This window comes from Triturus cristatus, chromosome 12 (genome assembly GCF_964204655.1).
Source record: "Triturus cristatus chromosome 12, aTriCri1.1, whole genome shotgun sequence".
NCBI classification, from domain to species: domain Eukaryota; kingdom Metazoa; phylum Chordata; class Amphibia; order Caudata; family Salamandridae; genus Triturus; species Triturus cristatus.
Window position 1 is genome coordinate 202,778,978 of NC_140595.1, and position 14,443 is coordinate 202,793,420.

Sequence of the window (14,443 nt, forward strand, 5' to 3'; positions counted from 1 at the left end):
TTTCTACAACACATAGAAGTCAGAAGTGCAACATATTCTATCAACACACTTTCTAGAACATTCTACAACATGTGCAGGTTAAAAGTTCATCAATTTTTTAAAACTTAACGATATTTTTTTGCAACATTTTCTTGAACATTTAACGACACGTGCAGGTTAAAAGTTCAGGATTGTTTTAAGTTCCAACAGTGCCTTCCAAATGCAAGTAGCAGGTGTGGTTGAGCTGAGCAAATTTTATCCTATGATATGTACTCCACGTTGAAACTGCTTTTTCTTAACCAATCACAAAGATGCTTTTCCACAAAACTAATGTCCACCCTACTTTTAAAAAAGAATGCTTTTCATGATGTCTTTAGAGATAAGTTATAGATAGGAATTAGCATTTAAAAAACCTTTGAAATTCACTGAAAAAAACCATAGGTTTCATGCACGTTATAGTTAGGAATTGACAGTTAAAAAAACCTTTGAAATTCACTGAAAAAAAACATAAGTTTCAGGCACGTTATAGTTAGGAATTAGCATTTAAAAAACCTTAGAAATTCACTGAAAAAACCATAGGTTTCAGGGGCGTTATAGTTAGCTGGACATTTCCCTCGTACAAAACCCTAGAGATTCCCCTGTTATAGTTAGTTCAGCTAACTATAAGTCGCGCCCCCGAAATGCACTGCTGATGACGTCACATATTACATCACTCATGACATGGTCAGTGACATCACTGATGACATCTCAAATGACATCACTGATGACATCATCCATTGAGTATGTGTTTCCTAACAGTTTTAATATGTGTAATATATATAGGGAAAGGCCTGTTGAAAAATAAGTGGGTGTACAAGTGTGTGAATGGATGATTTTCTAGGTGTGTAACTGACTCTATAAGTGAGTCACTAAATGTATCTTACTGCAGACTAGTGACTAAACTGTGTGAATGTCTGTATGTGTCTGTGTGTTGGTGTATACGTGGCTGCATGGTTTTGTGAATAGCTATATGAGTGTCTATATGGGTTATTGATTGTTTGTCTGAGTATCTGTATGGGTGCCTGAGTGTTTGTGTGGGTAGGGTGTATGTGACTCTGTGACTAGATGTGTGAGTGGGTGATTCAGTGGGTGCATGGTTTTAAGAGTGCATCTGTGATGGACTGTATGGTTGGGTGAGTGTAAGTATGGGTATGTTAGTGATTGAATGTATATCTCAGTTGTACATGTGTCAGTAACTACATATGTGAAATGCAGTGTATATGTGTGTAAGAGTATATAACTATCTATATGTGAGAGTGTGTGATTTTGGGAGTGGCTGTATGTGCCATAGTGCAAGGATATCTGTGTCATGTGCTGTTTGTTTTTCTGCAGGAAGACACAGAATGTGTTAGTATTTTTATGAGTAAATGAACTTGAGTGTGTTTAACTGTATAGGTGAGTAAATTGGACTGTGATTAATTATTTGCATGACTGACTAGATGTGTCAGTACCTCAATGGATGATTGGCGGCGTGTGAGTGTCTATATAGGTGTATAAATGTCACAGAGTGACTGTAAGTATGAGTGACTGTACAGGTGAGTGAGTGGACATGTATGTAGACCTAAAAGTAAATGAATGGGTGTGTAGTTATTGGTATTGGAGTATCTATGGTTGTCAAAATGGCCGTTTGAAATTTTGAGTCGGTGTGAGAAGATGCACTAATTTATCACATGGATGACGTCATCAGTGATGCCATTTGAGATGTCATCAGTGATGTCATCAGTGATGTCACTGACCATGTCATGAGTGATGTAATATGTGACTTCATCAGCAGTGCATTGCGGGGGTGCGAGTTATAGTTAGCTGAACTAACTATAACAGGGAAATTTCTAGGGTTTTGTATGAGGGAAATGTCCAGCTAACTATAACGCCCCTGAAACCTATGTTTTTTTCAGTGAATATATATATATATATAAATTACACTTACCTTGTTATGTTATGTTGATGTGTATAGAGCACTAATCCCCGTGGGGTATCCAGGCACCCTTATATATACTTACCCTGTGTGTGTTGTAAACGTATGCCTAGTGTAGGTATATGAGTGGTAAAGCCAATACAGGGGAAAGGCATTGCGTGGTAAATGATGCATGGTAAAGGCATACACCTTGTAAAGACATGTGTGCTAATGCCATACTACCTCTAGCAGTGCTCAGCCCATCTAAAGGAACAGAAACTATTAATATGGACATGTACAAAGGATCTGCTCTTTATACCAGACGATAACCATCTCTTTGAGCTTCTATACAGCTGCTGGTCACCCACCTAGAGGAAGAGATGGGGATCTCACCAGATTGCATTTCAATGGATTATATATTTTGACCAAAGTCAACAAGGGAAGGAGGGCACATTGATGACCAGTACTAAGAAAATGATAATATTTGGTATCCTAAAGTTTGTACTTCTTTGCCCCATCCAATCAACAAGAAACATTACATTTACTTTCCAATGTATGCAGACACGCTTATCCATATTTGTCTAGAGGGCACATCTGAGTACCAACCTAAAATTTCTCTGTGTGGCTACAGAACCTCTTTTGGATGTCAGAGAGCTTCTTGCTCTTGAATGGGCCAAAAAAGAGGGCATGCAGTACGACCCACTGTCATTTGCAGGGCCCAGATCCCAGGAAGAACCCCGAGTGCTAATACAAAAGAAAACAGGACCAACTAGCATTCAGAAGCTCTCATGCCGGATTCAACACCTAAAATCAAAGCACATCACACACAGCTTGGCTCATGCCTTGCTGCTAGGCTCTGTCTTTTCCATAAAGGGATGAAAGAGGTTGTGTGTTGTAAGGATTACCGTTTGAAATGCATAATCTTTACTCAATATAATATCAAAAAGCGATCCACCGGGCCAATATTGAGCACTGGCAGTTCATCATTGAGGATGCTGCTGAGAAGTTCTGCCTGATGTTTAAGGCAGAGTGAAACATTTCAAAAAATGCCTTTTAGCTGGGGAATTTGAGGGGGTTGCACTGCACCATTTCTGAGCGGATATTATTGGAACATTTCAAAGCGGATGTGACTGTGGACCAGCAAGGGGGATTGCACTCTTGCAATTCTAGGGTGATGGCACAGCAGAGCCTAGGAGAGGATGTCAGTGGTGTACTATGAAACGGATGGAACTTGTTCCATTTTGTGATGAAGGATCTGGGACGTTCATAGGATGAATGAAAAGGGGGGCATTTCGGACAGAACGATATTGGAACATTTCTAACGTAAAGGCAATGGAGCATTTCAGATGTGATGGTGCACACATTTCTTTTTGTGGTTTTTTTCCCAACAAAATATGCTGCCACATTAGGGTATATTTAGGATGTTGGCAATAGGGCATTGAAAGCTGGTGATAATGGAGCACTTTAGTGTTGCTCAACTGGGCAGCCATCAGCTGCTTTTATTTGTCCTGTTCAGTGTTGATAGCACTGAGGCACCACAGGCTGGGCACTGCAAAACTCCTGAGCAGATGGCACTCAATCACTGGGGCATTCCACAGATAATGACACAGCATTTTGAGCGAATGATACTGGGCTACTTCTTGTACTGGCCAATTCTGAGCTAAGACCATTGTGGCATTTTATGTCTGCTGGCAATAAGTCACGTCTGATCTAATGTTACCAGCAACTTTCTAAGGCTCTTGTGGCATTTCTAAAGGGATACAAATTAAGTAATTCTGAGCTTGTGGTACTGGGTTATTTCTGGGCTCATGGAACTCTGGGACTTCTGGCCTAGGGCACTTAGACAAAAATTAGGGTAATGCAACTGGGGAATTCCTGGGACCTTGCAAGTGTAGTATTACTGTGCTGATTATACAGGGCCATACTTCTGTTGAAGGCACTCAGACATTTGTCAGATAATGGCACTGTGGGGATTCTCAGGAAAAGACCTATGCTAGGGACCATAAACATCAGTATGTAGGGACTGAGTCACCATACCACCTCAGTATCTATGAGCCCAAGTCCGACTAACTATAGGGCCTCACTGGCCCTCCTAACCTTTCCAGAGAAACAAATGAATTTGCACCCCAGAACACAACACTCTTGACCCACACAGGGATCGCGGCAACAGGACACACCCTTCCACTCTCTCACGCGTACTTGTCCACAGTAAAATATACAAGAGCCATGAAGGAAGTTTAGCATATTTACTTAAACTATCATGCTCTAAGATGCAGTATTTGTGTGACAATTAGGGAAAAAAATGCTTATTAAAAATATTGTTAGCATGGTTAACAAACCATAGATCACAAAACGTCCTGTCATATTAAAAGACAGATGGCCGCCCCCCCCCTACGTAAGCTAAATGATGATATATTATAGATCTCTTGGATAAGAGTCGGACCCCGCACCTTAGCATTCAAAGCTGGGTGTTCTATATCGCAGCTAATGCAGCAAGCTTGCCTCAGGACCTTTGCTCAGGGTGTGTTTTAGAAGCCCTGCTCTCAGTTATATGACAAGATATGTTTGCTCACAAACCTCTGCAGCGTCTCATGTTATGTCTAGGTGCTAGTGTCTGACCAGGAAGAATAACAAGGGGTATTGCTGTTTGACCTTGTCTATGGTGTTCAGACAAATCCCCAGAAAAAGAGCAAAGTGTGAAAACCTATGCAGGTTCTGTGTGAAAATAGAATGTGGCACAAAAGCAAGCGTGTTTATATAGTAACGTGTGCAAAATGAAATGCGGCCTACAATGTGCACTATTAGGCTAACATAGGGAAAACGACAATGGGCAATGCAGGAAACACACAACAGTCCAAGACTTTAATGATCAGCTGGCCAGCAGAGTTGATGGCACTGTGGCATTTCCCAGGGAATGTCCTGAAAACCTATTGGGTAACAATGATTACAAACCCAGCATATACATCTCAGGATTATTTAACTGGTATTTCAGGTATTTTATTATTGGATGTGCCCTGGTATGGCCATATACCATATTCCAAAAGGCTGATCCCTTTCACATTCCTACAAACATTTACAAGTCAAAAGTGATCACTGGCTGGTTGTAGCATCTAGAAATTGTCTGATGTGTTGCTCTAGGTGCCAATTTGTTTTAACTTTTCAGCCCTGTTTATGTAATGTAACTGAAATTGTGTCAAATACGCCATGTTTCCTATCAATGAAAATGCTCCCAAGGTTACATCTGTTAGTTACACTTTTTCTGCACTGGGGGCACAACCAAAAGCAATAACAGAGGGGCACTGCTAAGATGTTTTAAGTGACTTCCAGCAGTGTAGCCACCAACTGAGATAGCACCGGGTTCTACCTGACACTTGATCTTCGCTCCATAGTAGTTGTCCGCTTCGGAGGAGACCTGGAAGCAGTCCCCGTCTATCTGAACATCACAGCTGTGAAAGGGGAATTCCTCCTTAGCTGCACAAGAGAAGCAGATAGGGAGACACCAGATCAGATTGGCCACTAGCAAGGTCAACAATCTCTCTCAAAGTACTTGCAGCGGTTCTACAAAGTGAGTTACTTCCTCTGAAAAGGACTCTGCCCTCGGCAAACACCCACAAAACTTGCTTCAGAATAGAAATGGAGGCATGTGTGTGAATGAACCTCAGCAGTAGACCTGCTTGTCTACTGTGTATTTGCCTAAAGTATATTTAGAATGCGGTACAGGACTTAGCAACTGCACTCAGACTTGCTGATTCTAAGAGGCAGAGCCTTGTGCAACTTTGTGACTGAGTCCCTCAGCAAGCACTGATGATTCACCTCAATCTGATCTTCCAGTACAGCACCTTCTGCTTTGTCAAATCAGGATCAACGTGCACTTCTGATAACTCCAATTTCTAAGCTTCCTCATCTATACCAGGACTTGGGAGAAGGCTTCTTAAAAAGAAAATATTTTAAAAAATGAGCTCATAGGTCCTCCATTTTTTCCAAGCCTCTTCAAGGAGAACCAATGGCTTTAACTGCTGCCCACTTCCCTTAAGAGTAACACTGACAGTCCTGAATCCAAACCACCCTGTAAAAATTGCACAACCCATTTTGTATTACTTGTACAAAGGTCCGACACTGCTTTCTTACACTAAGGGGGTTATTACGATATCGGGTGGTCCAGTGCTTAATTTGTAAAATATGAAGTGCCAGGGTTCTGACCAGGAGGCCACTGCAGCTTGCACCACACATTGCCCTTGTCATCGCTGCCAAAACAACTACTAACCATCTCTATCGCATGTAAATGCGACAGTTCAGATTATTCCAGGGCCCCAAAGCTAAAGGAATGGCTAGGGAGGTAGGTGTTAGCAATTTTTTTTATGTATATTGTATTCCTAAACAACCATTGTTCTGCTCATCTCTAAATTAGAAGAGCAGCGCCACCATGTGTTAGAATGTTCTAAGTATTGTGTTGACAATTAGGTGCCGGTGCCGAGCACCGGAAGCCAATCAAGTGCCAGTGCTGAGCACTGGACAGCACCGGCTCAAATTAAGGACTGGGGTGGTCGGACCGCTGCCCGCTATTGTGGTGGTCAGGAGACAGCCTGACAAGCAGGCCGTGGTCCGACTGCCGCATTACGATGCAACCGCCGGGCTGGTGGTCGCAAAGTGCTCCTTTTCACTGCGGCCCAGGAAAAGGGCTGCAGCACAAGCCACTGTGGGTCCGACCGCAGGTACTGTAATCCAGCAATTGGACCGAGGTTCTGTCGTAGAGAAGACCGCGACAGACAACCTGAAGCTGGTGGTCTGCCCGCCATCAGAATCAGGCCCTAAAAGTCACAAAAGAAGACTACCAATGATAATCTTAGGCCGTAGCAGTGGAACCCGCCCTTGATTCTTGTATGGATAATGCCTAGGAGTTAGAGATTTTTATGTTCTGTTGACCCCTGGGTCAACCTCCATAGCAAGAGTTGAAGTCTCTTCAGAGACAGCAGAGACCACTGGGTAATCTTCAATGAACAAGGTTGAATTAGAAGAATCCATCCTGGACTCAAGACTATTAGTGTCAACAGTAACGTGGTGTCTGGGGGGAGGTGTATGTACTTGGACAAGAAAGGACATTCAGAGTAATGAAGATTTTGGTCAGTAATCAAGACACCACTCTCCTTGTTCGCGTAAAGGTTGGCTCTCCAGCTCCTGTTGGCTGACACCAACATTTTTAAGGGTGAGAGGGACTTACAAATTCTATTATTTAAATGCAATTCAAAGTCAGCTGTTCCTTTTCGACCTTTTTCATGAATAAAGCAATGTGTTTTCTAATACATCCAGGTATGTTTCTGTGTGTGCATTTTATCAAGACAAGACGTGCTCCAGTGCAAGTCTGTGTGGAAGCATCACCCACCTCACGTTTATCCAAGAGTGCATAAAGGCATGCCATATTTTATTTTTAAAAATTCTAAAGAGGAACAGTATTAAAACATGACAGAAGCAGCAAACTCACTGGCACACTGGGGGCCTCCATACCCGACGTCACACAGGCAGGAGCACTCGTCGGCCTTAAACTTGCCATGAACACACTCTACGCTGCATTTCACTGGAAAAAAAGGGAATAAATACAAATGAGATGATGTTACTGGCATTAACAAATAGAATAAAGTTTTACAGTGCCACCTGCCCCTCCCAAAAGTTGAATTCAGCTCCTGCACCACCAGTCCCACTACTGTCTCTCTGAACAGTGTGCGTTTCTGTGTCTTGGCTGACGATTGTTAAATTATGGAGGCCCTGATTCCATGCTGTGGTGTCAGTCAGCGGTCTAGATTATGGCCACACATACTTAGTGTTGAGTATGGGGAATCACAGGGACTGCTCACCAATGGTTCTATGCGTCCTTAAGTGAAAGTGCCAAAAGGTAACCAAGCCCTTTTTTGCACCATAAATCTGCAAACTAACATGTGGTGTTTCACAAGGGTCTCTTCTTTCACCATACCATTTCAATGTCAACATCGCTCAGTTGGCTAATCTCCTTTGAGCTCCATTTTTCAGATCTCGCCTAGCGTGGCAGTGCATGTGCTGCTCGCTCGGCGAGATTTATTGTTAAGGAGGACTTTCAAAACAGGGCTTGAAGCCCCGCCCCTCATTTCCATTGTCTGGCGTCACCGTTTATGCTAAACGGTGGCCTGCCATTGGAAATGAGGGTTTTGGGTTCACACCCTTTCACCTTCGATCTGGACTTGGTGGCCTGTTTTGCTGCTGTCGCAAAGCACTTTCTTATCTTTATGGGGCCATGTGTTTCTAATTAGAAACATATGGCCCCATAAAGACAAGCGATCCCCATGCTTTCGTGCTCCGGGTCAAAGTCTGACGAGGTCAACAAAAACGAGTCCTCGTGGCCCCGGCTGAAACCATTGGCTTGAATTAAGTACTGATCAAGCTCGAACATGAACACATGGATGGAAAATATAAAACAATGAACTATGTGTTCTTCTGACTTTGTGGTTTTCGAAGATTTGGATGTGTTTTGTCTTTTGCAAAATAATATATTATTTTTTCATTCTGTATGCCATGCTATCAAGTATTGCATTTGCCTGTATTTGTTTACATTGCATAGCAAATATGGAGTCCCAGGCACTACCATCTGCATGCGACTGGATATGAGAAATACCTGTTACCGCAGGCTCTGCGGGGCAAACAACCACATATATTGCCCGTTTCATAAAATGCCTGGGTACGCTGCATTGTGTGAAGACGGTATCATTCTGGCACGACCACTAATAAAACATCAGATGCTACTTTATTGTGGTAAGAAACCTAAATTCCAACCCTAAATTATAAAAAATAGATGAAAAGTTATTTCCTCCTGTTGTTGGTCAATCAAAAATTATGGAAAATGCGTCCAAGGCCGCTGTTCTTCCTTCTCCAAAAAGAGAAATCACAGTGAGCCTCGTCATTTAAAAAAGACAAACCTAAAGAAGTGAAAATAAACAAAAAGATAAATTGCAAATTGAAAAAAATGTAGACCAACCCATCAGATACAGTGAAAAATGTAGCTTTTTCTCTCGTCGTCATACAATGGAAACTTGAAGTGTAAACGGTAAGCATTCAAGAGGAATATGGACATTAATAATAATGCAGTAATGACACGTGCTAGGAGGCAAACTCTGCAAAGCTAATTCTCTTTTCGACTTTAAGCGATAGGTATTACTAGAAAAGCAAATCAACTATAATCGACTTCTCAATGATAAAAGGGTGAGCTGGCTCTCCGAGATTCGAGTCGCCTTTTGCTATACAGGCTCTCCACTCACTGAGCTACGACATGGAAACTCCAATGCCCCATAACTTCTGCGCCCCCCCCCGCCCTCCAAGGACCTCTCTGTACAGGATAACACTAGATCGCCCTAACCTCGCTTTATCATCACTGCGGCATGCCCAACGATTTCCGTGTTCATGTACACGAAGGCGGACGGACTGCTGTTGTACACACTGCGCACTGCAAACTGCTGCCGCCGGCTTTCTTGCAGAAGGGAAATCTAATGCAAGCCCTGCAGACGTGCAATGGAGGGGCTGAAGGCAAGCCCTGCAGACCCGCAATGGAGGATTCTAACGCAAGCCCTGCAGACCCGCAATGGAGGGTCCGAACGCAAGCCCTGCAGACCCGCAATGGAGGGTCCGAACGCAAGCCCTGCAGACCCGCAATGGAGGGTCCGAACGCAAGCCCTGCAGACCCGCAATGGCGGGGATGAACGCAAGCCCTGCAGACCCGCAATGGAGGGTCCGAACGCAAGCCCTGCAGACCCGCAATGGAGGGTCCGAACGCAAGCCCTGCAGACCCGCAATGGAGGGTCCGAACGCAAGCCCTGCAGACCCGCAATGGAGGGGCCGAATGCAAGCCCTGCAGACCCGCAATGGAGGGGCCGAACGCAAGCCCTGCAGACCCGCAATGGAGGGTCCGAACGCAAGCCCTGCAGACCCGCAATGGAGGGGCTGAACGCAAGCCCTGCAGACCCGCAATGGAGGGTCCGAACGCAAGCCCTGCAGACCCGCAATGGAGGGGCCGAATGCAAGCCCTGCAGACCCGCAATGGAGGGTCCAAACGCAAGCCCTGCAGACCCGCAATGGAGGGTCCGAACGCAAGCCCTGCAGACCCGCAATGGAGGGGCCGAACGCAAGCCCTGCAGACCCGCAATGGAGGGTCCGAACGCAAGCCCTGCAGACCCGCAATGGAGGGTCAGAACGCAAGCCCTGCAGACCCGCAATGGAGGGTCCGAACGCAAGCCCTGCAGACCCGCAATGGCAGGGATGAATGCAAGCCCTGCAGACCCGCAATGGAGGGGCCGAATGCAAGCCCTGCAGACCCGCAATGGAGGGGCCGAACGCAAGCCCTGCAGACCCGCAATGGAGGGTCCGAACGCAAGCCCTGCAGACCCGCAATGGAGGGTCAGAACGCATGCCCTGCAGACCCGCAATGGAGGGTCCGAACGCAAGCCCTGGTGACCCGCAATGGCAGGGATGAATGCAAGCCCTGCAGACCCGCAATGGAGGGGCCGAATGCAAGCCCTGCAGACCCGCAATGGAGGGTCCGAACGCAAGCCCTGCAGACCCGCAATGGAGGGGCCGAACGCAAGCCCTGCAGACCCGCAATGGAGGGGCCGAATGCAAGCCCTGCAGACCCGCAATGGAGGGTCCGAACGCAAGCCCTGCAGACCCGCAATGGAGGGGCCGAACGCAAGCCCTGCAGACCCTCAATGGAGGGTCCGAACGCAAGCCCTGCAGACCCGCAATGGAGGGGCCGAATGCAAGCCCTGCAGACCCGCAATGGAGGATCCAAACGCAAGCCCTGCAGACCCGCAATGGAGGGTCCGAACGCAAGCCCTGCAGACCCGCAATGGAGGGGCCGAACGCAAGCCCTGCAGACCCGCAATGGAGGGTCCGAACGCAAGCCCTGCAGACCCGCAATGGAGGGTCAGAACGCAAGCCCTGCAGACCCGCAATGGAGGGTCCGAACGCAAGCCCTGCAGACCCGCAATGGCGGGGATGAATGCAAGCCCTGCAGACCCGCAATGGAGGGGTCGAATGCAAGCCCTGCAGACCCGCAATGGAGGGTCCGAACGCAAGCCCTGCAGACCCGCAATGGAGGGTCCGAACGCAAGCCCTGCAGACCCACAATGGAGGGGCCGAATGCAAGCCCTGCAGACCCGCAATGGAGGGTCCGAACGCAAGCCCTGCAGACCCGCAATGGATGGTCCGAACGCAAGCCCTGCAGACCCGCAATGGAGGGGCCGAACGCAAGCTCTGCAGACCCGCAATGGAGGGGCCGAACGCAAGCTCTGCAGACCCGCAATGGAGGGGCCGAACGCAAGCCTGCAGACCCGCAATAGAGGGGACGCACCCAGTCGAAATGTCAGCCACGCTGCAATGCACCAGCCAGCCGCAGCAGAGCAAGTTCCCCTCACCCACAGCAGAGCACAGGAAAGCTGCTATTATAGCGTCAGGTGCAGCGGTGCAAGATCGCCTGGCGTGCAGTACGGCAAATGCTGCTGCAGAAACACTGAAAATATTCAGGACAAACAGCAGCGCCAAACTAGAACGAAATCAGCATTTCATTTGTTCAAAGAACCAGAGTTTGGTATAAAATTAGCAAACGGTGTACTCAAGGGTAACTTTTAAATTGCAATTCTGCACACCAACTCTCTCCCCTCAGCCCTCACCCTTCACATCAAGAAACCCCTGCTTGGCGCTTTCAGTTCTGAACTTCCACTTGAGGCTTTGGTACAAATAGTCATGAAGTTGCTAGGTTATAAATAATCTGCCAGCCCTAGTTTCCAGTTCGCGTAATCTGCACAGCGGTACTAGCCTGACTGCATTTCTAGTGGGGAGGTAAACGTACAAGTACCGGAATACAAAGTGATGCGACTTAAAATTCCAGGCTGGCAGAACGTGCGCGCCTTGCATGGGCACCTTGGATTCTCTGAATACAACACATTTGCAGGCTGTGGATGCATTTTGTTGGTAATAGCAGGTAAAGATCGAGGTTTTGGAGCTTGCCTCACACAAACATACAAGTGTGAGGGTGACTTTATGGCCTTTTATTCAACAGCACTACGAACCTGAGGACTTGCATTTTTATTTTTGTTCCATTCAATCTCAGAAATCTTAGTGCTTTTGGCCGAGACTGACATGAAGTCCACATAAATGAGGTGCTGCCACTTGACGTCTAATTATAACATTTGTGTGACCTCACAGAGCTATGTGCAAAGGTCGCAAAACTACATATTTCATAAAAAGATTTGGGATGTAGAATTAATAAAAAAACACTGCCACCCGTTGAGGATATCGATACGGCCTCGGTTAAGAGGTACAGTTGAATACAAATATATTTCCTTGATTTCTGAAGAGGAGTGCGCTTGCTGAGTGCGCATGAGGGCGTTCCATATACAGGGTCCTTCGGCTTGTTTGCTGAATGTGCCTCCGCGCCATGTGTGCACTGAACACCTCATGTTGGGATGGGGGGGGGGGGGGGGGGAGAGGGGGGGAGGGGGGGGGGGGAGAGGGACATGGGTTCACTGACCGCCAGAACCCTCGGTGGAGTCTTCGCTGCACAGGTTCGTCGAAGCACACACTGGAGATCTCACGCCTGAGGGGCACACCAGATTCCCTGCCTATGGTCGAGGTAACAAATTAAAATGATAGACCACATAAAATATTGAACTGCTATATGCTAATCATTTGCTTCAAGCACAGCCGGCCACAGCCAGACCAGTTATCTTGTTACTCTGGCCTTTTCTCCGTCGGCTGCAGACTAGGGGCTGGTCAGCTTTTTTGCGTTTGGACATCCCCGTAGGCAAATGCTGTTGAGTAACAAGCATTTTTAATGCAATAGGTCTCGCATTTGCGAGATTTTGCGCTATTGTAAATGACAATGCCTTTTATTTGTGTGTTTTGAAAACCTGCAAGCAAGGACAAGAAGTACAAAGTGCACATAACTTAAAGACATTGTCATTTACAATGCCAATAGGCCAAAGTTTTGAAAATGCGAGACCTCTTGCATTGTAAATGCTTGTTATATGTATGCATGTGGCAACTGAATCCTCGTAAAGCTGCAGAAAGGTTGGGCGTCGGAGCAGCTTTAAAATAATGCATATGGGTGGTGGTGCAGTGAGAGGAGAACAACTAGCCAAAACTCAACTACTACGAGTCCGCCATCTTGTTTGCTTGAGGGACAATGGATCCATGCAACTCTACATTATGTCCTAACCTAATTGGTGAACGTCCTAGACCATTTAGGGAAGACAAAAATCAGGACCACACGATCAATACAAATCTACAACTGAGCACAAGGAGGAGCAGTAATCTCAGTATGCACTTTCAAAAGGAAACTACGAAAAAAAAGTCACCAAAAATGGACAGTGTATGTCGGGGGCAGCCTTTGCGGCATCACAAATAGTTTATGGGAATCATGTTATGGCCCAGTGTCTAAATAACAAACTACAAGTCATCCAAAACAATGCAGCTAGACAGCTTTGGATTCAGCCAGGCCTCAACAATATGGAATAAGCACAATTGGCTTCCAATTTCCACAAGTGTTTCATGGAAGGTTCCGAGCTTGGTGTACGAAACGATGTGTGGCCATCTCCCAAGCTTCTTGGTAAATAATCTATTATGGAATAAATCTTTAAGATCATTGCACTCCTCAAATTCGCTACTGCTGAACACTGGCATGCTTCAAAATATGTACATTTGGAGGAAGCAGCTTTATTCTTTTAGCTTTCATTCTGTGAAACACATTTCCCACAGGGCACCTTAAATAGATCTGGCATATGTTTATCACATCAAAAGCTCTGGAACCAAAAATCTGAGACTAAGTATACCAGGTACACAGCAAGTGCTGAAAAAGCCAATAGGTCTCTCATTTGCGAGATAGAGCTATTAGCGCTGTAAATGACAATGTCTTTTACCCAAGTATTTTGGTTTGGAGTGGATGTATGTGGTCGGGAGTGGAATTATGTGTGCTGGATTGGAATTGTTAGTTGTGGAATTGTAGAGTGGATCTGAGCAGTGGAATTATGTGGCATGGGGGATAGATAAGGGTGAGAGCTGCACAGAATAAATGGACAGGAAGGCAGAGAGGCGTAGGTAGAGTGTGCATGAAGTGGTGAATGAACTCCAGACAGGAGTAGAAACAGTGTGTGAGACCGGGAGAGCAGGTGACAGACGGATAAAGACGGAGTGCCTGTGTATGCCAAAGACACCCCAAGAAGAGGAGGAAAGCATGGGATTGAGGGACGGAAACCTTGAAAAGGCACAGGAAAGAAACGGTGCTCGAAGACCTGAAGTCAACCATATGAGTGAGGCGGGAAGAGTGCATGAGACAGCAAGAGAGAGGGGTGAGAGAGAGTATGAGAGAGAGAGAGAAGGACTGGTTGCTCTTCCCAAAGAAAGCTTATTAACCTCAAAGTAAGGCAGGCGTTCAGAGAGGCAATGACCGTCCACCAGCTGACGGCGGGGCACCGAGGATGGGCACCGGACTGAAAAAGCCGTGTTAGCCGACAGAGTGAG

The 14,443-nt window shown here is 46.2% G+C and overlaps 1 protein-coding gene across 1 annotated transcript in view; it reads right to left on the minus strand.

Moving 5' to 3' along the window:
• Nucleotides 1-14,443, minus strand: part of LOC146773066 (C-type lectin domain family 18 member A-like) — a 195,976-nt gene that overhangs the window by 83,585 nt on the left and 97,948 nt on the right. Inside the window, exons 7-8 of the mRNA XM_085640090.1 lie at nucleotides 7,392-7,484; nucleotides 5,277-5,383 (exon numbers count right to left, since the gene is read on the minus strand). Coding sequence (XP_085496216.1) covers nucleotides 5,277-5,383; nucleotides 7,392-7,484 — 200 coding nt within the window. The remainder of the gene's footprint in view (nucleotides 1-5,276; nucleotides 5,384-7,391; nucleotides 7,485-14,443) is intronic.